The 12,714-nt window shown below is 29.0% G+C and overlaps 1 protein-coding gene across 1 annotated transcript; it reads right to left on the minus strand.

Annotated features, from left to right (window-relative positions):
- Positions 1-287: 287 nt before the first annotated feature.
- On the minus strand, positions 288-8,679 carry LOC112754762 (cationic amino acid transporter 2, vacuolar-like). Its single transcript, XM_025802519.3, has 14 exons — positions 8,233-8,679; positions 7,962-8,163; positions 7,626-7,710; positions 7,344-7,484; positions 7,152-7,270; positions 6,587-6,683; positions 5,347-5,519; positions 4,750-4,816; positions 4,157-4,315; positions 3,289-3,568; positions 2,340-2,445; positions 2,086-2,198; positions 1,673-1,748; positions 288-912 (listed from the first exon to the last, which is right to left on the minus strand). Exons 1-14 carry the CDS (start codon positions 8,339-8,341, stop codon positions 756-758), a joined length of 1,884 nt encoding a protein of 627 aa, XP_025658304.1. The 5' UTR covers positions 8,342-8,679; the 3' UTR covers positions 288-755.
- Positions 8,680-12,714: the final 4,035 nt, after the last annotated feature.

Raw genomic sequence — 12,714 nt, forward strand, 5'->3', positions numbered from 1 at the left:
AAACTTAACTGTCGACAAATGAATAACGTGAGCGACTGAGCGCCGTGAGAATATTTTATGGTGGATGTTATGGTGTTTATATATATATATATATATATATATATATAATTTATTAAAAAAGATAAAAATTAATATTTAATTTAAAAAATATAAAAATAAATAAATTTTAAATATTTAAAATTTATTATAAAAAGATAAGTTCGACAATTTTAACACTAAATTTATAAACATTACAAAATTTAGAGAAAGTCTAGTGAGTTAGCATTTTTATTAAAATTTGCCCAACATTTAACCATAAAAAAAAAAAATGAGTAATCTCATCTTATTAGATAAAATTTTACATCATTAAAAATATCAATAATAACTAATTGATAATTACAAATTACAAAACTTGGTTATCCTAACATTCCTATGTAGCCATATTTTATTATGCTTCTTCATATATTGCCTTCCCAATAGAGATACACTTTTAATATAGCTATCAGTTTCTGACCTGTTATTTTACTCTCACTGTTTCTCAACGAAAATTCTATTTACAATTTTAGATATTTACATGGTACAAAACTAGCTCTACACTACTCACTCAACATGACATCTTTCAACTTGTAACAACCAGTAATGAGAATAGTTGAGATAAAAATTTAAGTCAGATAGGAATAGCCTGGCCTTCTTTCTTGTAATAAACAAGTGATAAGCACAAATCGTAGAGAGATGCTTTTGTGGCATAAATTCCTTAGAGCCTAACGTATTGAGGTTTAAACAAGACAAGTTTTGGAAGCTCGATAAATTTCGTCGACTTGAATTGCTGGCACATAAATGACATCTTTCAAAGAGCTATGAGTTCTGCCATAAAATGCATAAACTAGCACTCCTCCTGCTAGCCATACAGAAACGCGCAACCACGTCCCCATGCTGAAACACATACACAACACCATTATATATACAACTTGTACATTGAAATTAAATATTCATAGTTATTCATAAAAAATATTATGTGTACATAAAAAATCAGCTACTAAATTAATCTTTATATATTTATGTAGAATTATACGTATAGTTTAACTTATTTTTATTGTGTATGTTATATTGTGACTGATTATAGTGTACATATAATAGGGTTATTATTCATATATACTATATAGTTTACGAAAAAAATGATATTTTAAGATTTTTTTTAATTTAATTTTAATATAATATTAGTGTAAATTTATATAATTTACGAAAAAAATGATATTTTAAGATTTTTTTTAATTTAATTTTAATATAATATTAGTGTAAATTTATATATATATATAGCCAATTATACAATGTCACATTAATAAAAATAACTATTTATTATGTTGACTGCAAATAATCATCTAAATTTGGATGTAATTTATAAAAATTTTAAATTGTTATTTTATTAAAATTACACTTTTTTTTACAAAAATAGTAAATAAAATTCAATTAAAATTTTTATTTATTATAAATATTCAATTACAAATTTTTAAATTATAAAAATTTCATTCAAAATTTGGTAAAATTATAAAAAAGAACAATAATTATCTAGCACCACACCTCAACCTTGGCACCCATATCAAAAAATTTAATTTCTTATATAAAGAAATAAATTAAAATTAAAATTAAAATTAAAATTAAAATTAAAATTAAAATTGTCAGCATTGATACTTACCTAAGATTAACTAGTAAATATGAATTGATGAGAATGCTAACTATGGGTAATAGTGGCACAAATGGGCAGACAAAACCTGAAAAAAGATATTAATATGAGAGTATTAATTTCTTTTTTTATACTAATGATGATAGAATTCAATAGTATAACATTAATTAAAATGATCTTCATGACATTCCTTAAATATTAATTAAAAAAAAATTTAGGGGCAGCAACTTTATTAAATTCTGACCAGCATGTAATTAGCAAAAGAAAAGTGAGTCATTGGATGAAATCTCACACCATTAAAATTATATTAATGACTACTTATTAATAGCTACAAATTAAATAACAAAAATTACTAGCCTAGCACTCCTCATTAATTAATACGAATGGAACACTCGCTAACAACACAATGGTAGCTAGGGCCATACCTCCAGAATGCCCAAAATTTTGACTTGCATCATCTTGCTCCATACTGCTTAGAAAGGCAAGAGTAGATAAAAGAGTAATGCCTCCAACTCCACACAATGTGAAGCGAACAAAACTGGTAGTAGTTATAAAAATAATGACAAATAAAACAACTTAATTAGAACATGAAAAAAATGCCCCCAATGCCTTAACAAGAAAAAAAATTTAACTATATGAGTTCCTGAGAAAATATATGGCAATATTCAATTGGACTAACCTATGAAGAGATAAATTAGAAGATGAATATGTGAGGACAAATGCCCCTAAGCATGTAAGTGCTATCATGCGTCCAGCAACTCTGCGCCTATTTTCGTTATTTACATCTACACATAAAAATAAATAAATAAATAAAAGTTCAAAAATTACAATAAAGTAATTATATATGGTCATAATTTGGCAGCACAGTACACAAATATCTCATCTTAATGCAGAATCTGAGAAAAGATCATATCCAAAAAATATAATGTAACTAGTTTATTCAATAACTAACCAATCTCGTTACGTTATCAACAGCATTTCTACCAACTTCTGCCAACTCTTATTTATAACTATGTTTAATGGAAGTGGGTTTATGGATGTGTCTAACAAAAATATCTGTTTTATAGCTGTGTTTAATAGAAGTGTCTTTATAGATATATTTTTTAGATGTGTCTCTTTATATATGTGTTTAAAATATAATAATTAACTATTATTGGTAATAAGTTGGCAGATAATATGTTGGTACCCTATACTTTTCCTTAACAAAAATACTATTCGTACACCAAAATCAGCCACTAAAATCAACTATCAATATATTTGTGTATAAATATATATGTGATTTAATTTATTTTCAATATGTATTTGTATTCCAACGTGTAGTTTATATTAATGGCTGACTTTGGTGACTAATTTTAATATACACACGGAGCATAGTCCATTTGATAATTACATCAGTGACTGGTTTTTTATATGATTTGGACTGAGAACTTAAGATGACAGAGACAACTTGATTGTTACTCCAAGTCTCTTTATATATGCTCATAGTTTGAATCAAATTAAACCCCAATGTGTGTATTATGAACAGGAAAGGTATTTGCTACTTAAATAACACACATTACAAATCTTGGGCACTAAAATAACATTATTTATAGGTTACTAAAAAGTAAGAAGTAAAGGTCAAAACTCACAGCGTTTGAGGGTAAAATATTCAGCAAAAAATGAACGTTCAATCCCAACATCATCATCCTTGACAATTAAAGGTTTTGTGTCCTCAGAAGTACCAGCAGCTTTTGTGTTTTCATATTTTGAACTAGTCTTTGCATTGTTTATATCATCATATTGCTTTGACACTGCAGCAATAGAGTCTTTGAGAGAAGGGGGCAATGGGACTTTATTTGGAGGAATATATCTTAGAATTAATACAGATGCTGCCACCATGGTGAATGCAAAGAGTGTACCCAAACTAACCTGCAATACACAGATGCTACATTCGGATTAATAATAACACTAGTTTCATGCCATAAAAATTGCTACTGAAACCATAGACAGAGATAAAGAGAGCTTTTGGGATAATCAGTAAATTTTATCCCATAATATTCGAGTCTTTATGAGTAATAAAAAAATGTAAATAGTCGTTTTTTGCATCTAAAATATTATAATTTTAATAAAATAGACTCTAAAATATGCAAATGACAAAATGATGATCTCCAAAAATATACTCTATTTAATAAAATAAACTAAAACTTATATAAATATATAATAAATTGACGAAATGTTTGATTTAGTTTGTCAAACATTTAGAGAGTCTTTTTGTCATTTGTATCTTTTAAAGTTTATTTTGTCAAAATCCTAATCTTTAAAAGTTAAATAGTTATTTAGACCTAATAAAAAGTTTGCATAAGATAAAAATAGATTTATATATAATTTACATTTTTGACACATATAATTATTCAAAAATATTATGCACATACAAAAAATCAGTTATCAAATTAATTATTATGTGTATTTGTGTGCAAATATATATGTTGGTAACAAAAATTAAGAAAGAGGACTTGCCATCCCTGCTAGTTCAGAAACTTCCATAAAAAATGCTAGGATTGCAGCACCAAGGCCAGTAACTATTGTGCTCTTCACAGGAATCTGAGTATGCTTATTTATGTCAGAAAAAAATGGTGGCAGTAACCCATCCCTTGCCATGGCCATCAAGATTCGTGGCTGAAAAATATTAAAAAAGAAAATTCAAAATTTTCTGGCAAATGAAATACTTTATAAGAAAAAAATGGTGGAAATTTGCAATGAAATGAACAAACAACTTAAACATAAAAAATGTTTGTGGGCATGAAAATAAGCCAAAAGCAGTTTATAGTTATTTTATATTCATTCATTATTAATAAAATAATTATTAATATTAAATATAATAAATATGAATTATAAATATTATATTAATAAAATTAAATTAAATAAAATAATTTTAAATTATTATCTTCTTAATATTTCGGAGTTTATACATAGAATATAACAATTTAAATGAAATCCAATACACTATACTTGAGTTAATTCAATACACCACATTATCCATTTAAATGTGTTACTATAGTTACCATTCATATATAAAGCAAAGCACAACAAAATTACTACTAATTATTTACCTGAGGAAGTATACCACCCATCAATGCTGAGCAAAGAGCTGTAAAAGCTCCAGCATTTATAATGTATCTGCAATCAAATAATAAGAAATAAAGTTTATTTGACTTTGATAATACTGAACCATCCAAATTTAATGACAAATTAGACACATGAGTACACAATAAAATTTTGGAAGTCGCTAATTTAATTTTTAGAAATTTTGGTTAATATTTGGCCACTATAAATATTAAATTATCTTTAACAAATAAATTTTATTTATGTGTGTAAATTATAATAAATGTGATTATATGAGTGAAAATTGTGTTAAATTATATGTTTAAATTCTAATTGATTAATATTTGGCTACTAAAAATATTAAAAACAAATAAATTTTATTAATTTATGTGTGTAAATTATAATAAATATGATTTTATATATATATGAAGGAACACTGTGTTAAACTTATATGTGTAAATTTTAATAAATATAAATATAAATTATATATTTTATGTGTATAAATCTTTATAAATATTAATATAAATTATTAATGATTAAATACTGATTTAAAATAATAATATTTATTGATTATATATATAGCATGATTGATATAATAAACTTACGCTGCCCAGTGCATGCCATGTTTGGCAAATGCAGATGAAATTGGGGTATCTGGATCAATTGCATAATAAGGTACTAATCCAACAACAACAATGGAAATCATCATGTAAAGTCCACAACATAGAAACAGGGCTCCACCGATACCAAGTGGTAAGTTTCGTTGAGGATTTTTCACCTGCTCATCCATCAAATAAAACCATTATATTTTATGTCTTTATGATGTTTCAACAAATATATAGGGAAAATTCCCCTCCCCTCCCCTGCGAGATTCTAAAATGACACTCTTCTCCCCTCTATTTTATAAATGTACATTTTTTTTTCTTCTAATTTTTAAAAAATCCCCTTTTTAGTCTATTTTAAATTTTTTGTATTAACTAATGTTAACTTTATCCATTTTTTAAGAAAAAATTATTTTAAAAAAATATCCATTAACAAAAATTTTATTTTTTATCATTAAATTTTACTTACCAAAATATCCTTTAATAAATTATCTTTTATTAATTAAATTATATTTTTAAAAAAATTTAATAATTATATTATTTTTTCTAAAATACCCTTCAATAATTTTTTAATTATTAAATTATAATTTTACCAAAATTTTCGTTAACAATTTTTTTTATATTTTACTATTCATTTTTCGATATCTATATATATATTATTTTAACATTAAATAAAAAAATTTTAGTAAAATTATTTTTTAATATCAATATATATTAATTATTATACATATTAACAGTGGTAAGATTTTTGTATTTAATGTTAAAATAATATATATTGATATCAAAAAATTAATAGTAAATATAAAAATAATTGTTAATAAAATTTTAGTAAAATCACAATTTAATAATTTAAAAATTATTGAAAGATAGGTATCTTAGAAAAAATTAATTTAATTATTAATTTTTTAAAAAATATTTTGGTAAAAATACAATTTAATCAATAAAAGAATAATTTATTAAAGGATATTTTGGTAAGTAAAATTTAATGATAAAAAATAAAATTTTGTTTAATGGACATTTTCTCAAAAATTAATTTATTTTTTCTTAAAAAATGGATAAAGTTAACATTAATTAACACAAAAAATTTAAAATGGATTAAAGAGGAGGTTTTTTAAAAGTTAGAAGAGAGAAAGATGTACATTTATAAAATAGAGGGGAAAGGAGTGTCATTTTAGTATCTCGCAGGAAAGGAGAATGGAATTTTCTCTAATATATATAATTGAAAATGCGTACAATACAATACCTCTTCAGCAGTGCTAGCAATTGCATCAAAACCTATATATGCAAAAAAGACTGTTGCAGAACCAGCAAGCATTCCATCAACCCCAAAAGGAAAATACCTATATATAGCATATGCAAAACACAAACAGATCATAATTAAAAAGAAGTGCTCATGTTTTCAGTAGTATCGAATGGAAATTTTATCAAACATTACCAAAAAAATTATTTTAGTTGATAATTTATTTTGTTTTTAACCGTAATAAGAAAAATAACTTTTAATAGACAATTAAACTTTGATCATCTTATATGTTATTAAAAAAATTTAGTAACAATTATAACAATCATCAATAAAAATCTTTTTAATCGCTATAAAAACTCTATGGCTTATCACCAAAAATAAGTTTAATAAAAGAAATAAGAATGTAATTTTAATACACTGACATTACAAGAAAAAATAACTATTTTTAATGATAATTAATGTCTGAATAACCATCTAATATACTATTAGTGTATTAAAGTTAAACTCAAGAAATAATAGTTTTCCACTCAAACTAGTTTTTCTTGAAAGGAAAAGAAAAGATAGGTACCCATTATGAAGATCATATCCAACCCATCCAAACTTAAAACCCAAGTAACTTCCGGCTGTTACGACAAAAAGCAAAGCGCATACGTTGATTGATGTAATTGTGCCTTGCACTACTGCAATCTGCATGTACGTATCAAATATTTCTTAATTGGTACAACATATTTGGGAATGGAGACAATTTAAAGAAAAATACCTCCTTAATCCCAATACACAAGAGTGCGGTTATAATGAATACTAGAATTGCTGCACATGGGTCCACAATAATATCTATTCCAGGAATATGCTGCCGTGATAAAAAGATGGGCAACTTGTCTGCTCCTCCAATAAGCGCAGCCTGATTAATGTGAATACTTATATCACTTACTTTAACCAACTTGCATTAAAAACATTGAAGAAGGCTATAAAAGATCAACCACAAAACATATAGTTGGACTAGGGTGATATAATCAACAGTCCGTTATGGAAATATATATACCAAATTAGGGGTTATGCCACGTGCAACAGTAGCGCTGCCAATTGTATATTCCAGTATTAATGCCCAGCCTATTAGCCAAGCAACACTGCAAACAAAGTAATTGCTTCAATTGATGATCAATGTATACAGCCCACTGTCAATCTGTATATATATATATATATATATATATATATATATATATATATATATATATATATATATATATATCTCCAAACCAAAGTTGCCAATAGATAGATAAAAGAGAAACCAATCTTTCTTCATTCCCTTGGCTTTTCACATATTGAAATGAAAGAAGAAGGATAAAGCAAAACTTTTATTTAAAATAAAAGAAAGTACCCTTCTCCAAGGCATATGTATGAATAGTGATATGCACTCCCAGCAGAAGGGCAGCGACTTGCAAGTTCTGCATAACAAAATGCTGAAAGAGCAGCTGCTATTCCCGCCAACAGAAATGAAATTGTCAAAGCTGGTCCTGCTTCCTCTCTTGCAACCGTTCCAACAAGAACATACACTCCAGCACCAATTGTTGAACCAACACCTAATATATCATCATCAATCAATTAAAGAATCAAAATAGTAATAAAGAATTATTTAATGAATTGATTACCAATTGCAATTAGATGAGGAACAGTTAACTCCTTGGCAAGGAGACCCTTGGTTTCAACTTCTACAGAATCAACTTGCTTTCTTCTGGTAAAAAATTTGAACGACCCCATGAACAAACCCAAACACCCATCAAAAGTTAGGGAACAAGCTTTGGTCAGCCCACAATAACCAACCAACCCAATTACAAATTATAATTAATCAAAATGAATTATGGGCACAAAAAAAGTGGTTGTTGTTATTGTTTCTTTTTTCTTTTAACCAGTGTGTTATGTTGTGGTCGCTCCTTCTCACGTTATTTGTGCCTAAGAAATGATTGAAAAGCTACGATTATACAATGCAAGGAAGATGATGACATGGAGAAAGGGATAAGTTGACAAAGATGGAGAAGTTGTTGGGAAGCATGCTTTACATTCTATGCTAATACATGAACTGCGTTTATCCACAGGATTGCTTGCAAGTAGGGGCACTCAAATATACGCATTTCCTAATTTTGTATCATTTTGGGCGCCCGAATTTCATTCTACGGTCATAGTTTTTCTTTTAGACCAAAATATTAGACTAATCATTAAAAATACTAATAAATTTTAATGATGCTTTAACTTTTATTTATTAATATTCTAATAGATAATTGGTTGTATTTAAAAGAATAATATTAGGTAATTAATTTTTTTAGCTATCAGTTAATTTTTTAAAAATTAATTTATTTATTTTAAATTCTAAATTTTAAAACATAAACTTTTAATCATATATAAATCCTAAATTTTAAACTAAAACACTAAAATTGATTAATAAAAATTTAGTTTTTTATACTTTCTGTTCGTATCTTAGTGTATAACTTAAAAGGGCCCAAAAAAAAAATTAAAGTCCAAAATATATTCTATAGATAATTAGGGCTGGTAATATATATCCTGCAGAATTTAAAGTTCACAAATTAATTAACAAGTACACCGGGTCATACCAAGTAGTACCTCAAATGAATGAGAATCGATCCCACGAGAATTGATAGACTAAGCAACGATAATTATGTGATTTACTTAGTTAGACAAACAGAAAATGGTGTTTTGAGAGTTCACAAGCATGCATTAACAGTAAATTTAGAATATCAGAAAGCAAGCAGTAAATTGGTGTGAATAATATGAGAGAAAAAAGTTAAAGTTTCAGAGATATTTATTTTTCGGATTAACTTTTCTTACCAACTATTTTAATCATGCAAGATTCAATTCATGGCAAACTATATGTGACTAAACCCTAATTTCTTAGACCTTTTTAGTCTCCTCTAACCTTCATCAACCACCAATTCCTTGGTCACTTGATTCCAATTAGAAGGTTAAGTTCAATTCTAGTTTATATGCCACAGGAATCCTAATTACCCAAATATAAGAGAATTATATGTCACGTATCCTGTTAAGTCCAGATAATTAGAAATTTAGGAGAAATTATTTTCAAGCTGTTGTTCAAGTAAAGAGCTTTTCCAAGTTTTACAAGAACTCAATTAGAATAAAGGTCATACTTTCGTTCCACCCAAATTCATAAGATAAAGAACGAAAACAATTCTTGAAATTGAAATCAATACATGAATTAAAATAGAACAGTAATAGTATTAATCCATGGAATAAACAGAGCTCCTAACCTTAATGGTGGAGGTTTAGTTGCTCATGGTTCAGAGAGAAAATAAGGATTCTGAAAAACTGTAAAGTGCGGAATGAGGTATGAGCAAAGAGAAGAGATGAAGGGCTGATTCTTTTTCCTTTTATATCTAATCCTAATTAATGTAAAATATATTTTCTAAAACTAAATAATATATTTTCCTATTTGTAATTAAAATAAAGTTTTAATCAAAATTAATAAAAGATCTTCGAATGAATGCTTGGAGGAGCGTGGGAACCATGTCTTGATTCAAGGTTGGCGCCTAACTTGGAGTTTTCCAAGTTAGGCGCCACTATGGCAGTGAACTTGGGAGTGCTTTACGTTGAACTGGCGCCTAAATTCACATTCATGGCGCCTAACTTCGTTGGTTTGGCCTTCCTGGCACCTAATAACTTTGAAATCATGGCGCCTAACTTGGGAAATTCCAAGTTAGGCGCCACATTGGCCGAACAAAATAAAGAAGAAGGGCATACTATTATAAATTGTTGGAAAGTTCTAAAAGTTAGCTTTCTAATTCCACTGGAATTACGTCAATTGAACCTCTATAGCTCAAGTTATATCCGTTAGAGTGCAGGGAGGTCAGGGTTGACAGCATCATCCACTTTCTGCCTCTTCTTCTATAAAACTCCGTCAAATCAATCCGAATGCTACCTGAAATAAACAGAATTGTACACAACTCAAAGTAGTATTCATAGTGGCTAAGAAGTATTTAAATCTTGATTAAACTCACAAATTTGAATGCAAATTCACTAAGAAAAGATAGGAAAGATGCTCACGCATCACAACACCAAACTTGAATTGTTGCTTGTCCTCAAGCAACCAAAACTAATATAGGCTTAGGGTGTGAATTTGCATGAGAAGTGAGTGTTCAATCAAGCTCCTGTCTCTTCTTAAAGTGGAGTTTATACACTGCAATTCTGAATAGTTTTGGCATCTCACTATCCTTTGAATAAGAGGAATGTCACTGTCATTTGGAATTAGATCCGGATAATATTATAAATTCTCTAATCTTTTATACTTCAGCTTAATCCTTGAACACAACAAATTTCCCTAGCCGTGACTTTAAATGCTTTGTTTCAAGCTTTACTTGACACAAAAATGCCACAAGTACTTAAATGGGGAACTCTCTTTTAGTTCTGATTTTTCTTTCAGTCACTCCCAAGCAGTAGTGCTCAAAGCCTTTGGCATACTTTGCTAAATACACTTGATCTCGACTCTTAGTGCTCTATCTCAAGGATTACTTGACACATTTACACCACAAGCATATGACTAGAGAAATAACTCTTTGAGCTTTTAATCATGTCTGACCACTCTAATCATTGGAACTTAAAGCCTTAGCTTGGACCTTGCTTTTATTTTTCTTTTGCTGTTTCTTTTGCTTCAAGGATTAAGCTTTTGTTTACTTCAGAGAATTCATAATAGTTCTCTAAATTCCTGTTCCTTGTACATCAACATCATTTGATTCAAATTCAAATATGCATGGTTCATGTCATGCATTCAGAATCACAAAAATACCACCACATTTAAGTAAATAAGACTACTCTTTCATATAAACTCTATTTCTCATGTAATACATCTTTTTCTTCTTGTTTTTCTTTTGAATTCTAGCTTAGTGAGCGGTACATGAGAAACTTTTTAGAATTAAAAGCAAATAACATAATGAAACTAAATCTAAGAACTGAAAGTACCAAAGATCATGTAGGCAATCAAAGCAACAGAAAACAGAAGACAACAAAATAAGAACGGAAGGAGAAATAGAATGAAAGGAATTCAACCACTTCAGTTATGCTGGTGGCCATCTCATTCCTTCGGCTGTGCTCCTCTATGAAGAACATTCATCTCCCTATGGTGCCACTGATGATAAGGTAAATAGAGAGCGCACTATACAACACCAAACTTAAAAGTTTGCTTGTCCCCAAGCCAAGGAGCTACCCCCTTGCTGGCATTCAACGCCCCAAGGAGACAAGCCAGCGTTGAACGCCCAAGAACCACCCTTTTTGGGGCGTTCAACACCCACCAAGAAGCAAGGAAGCATGGATCAACTCCCTAATGGGCGTTCAACGCCCCATTCCCTAAGTTGGACGCCAAGCTCAGCACAAGTACTCAACCAAAGTGGGCCCAAGGATGGATTTTCGCACCTCTAGTCTAGTCTGTCATACTTTTTGTACTTCTTAGCTATTAGGTTAGTATATATAAAACAAAGATCACCACTGTTAAGGATCTTTTCCCATTCGTACATTTCACCATTGGTTTCTGTAAAGCATGAGCAACTAAATCTCCTAAGTTAGGGTTAGGAGCTCTGCTGATTCTCATGGATTAATAATATTACTATTTCTATTTTAATATACGTTTGATTTCATTCTCTTGTGCATTTTCGTTCTTCATCTCATGAATTGAGGATGACCCGTGACAATCGTCCTTGTTCTACATGGGTTCCGTGTGAGTCCTGACCCGGATAGCATTGAACCATAGCTAGAGAGTGTACTGCAGATTCCAAGAGCGTGCCTGGGCGACTTTGGATAAGTGACATAAAATTTCGTTGACCCTGGGTTACTGAGGTCTCTGTGGCATTAAGGTTAGAGTCTGAGAAGCAGCGTTCCCTGATCCGGAAGATCCAACCTTGTCTGTGGCGTTTTGAGTATGATCGCGAAGGGGAGTGGATTGCTTAGTGCTTCACCTTCGGCTATAGTGGGAAGCCATGAGTTAACTTGATGAGGATGCTACATGAGTTAGTCAATTATGGCTGCTATTGAATGAATCATTCATTATTGAAGTAGACAGTAAGAAAAGTTAATTCGTAAAGAATACGCATCTCCGAAGCCTTAACTGAATATCT

This window comes from Arachis hypogaea, chromosome 16 (assembly GCF_003086295.3).
Source record: "Arachis hypogaea cultivar Tifrunner chromosome 16, arahy.Tifrunner.gnm2.J5K5, whole genome shotgun sequence".
Lineage (NCBI taxonomy): Eukaryota > Viridiplantae > Streptophyta > Magnoliopsida > Fabales > Fabaceae > Arachis > Arachis hypogaea.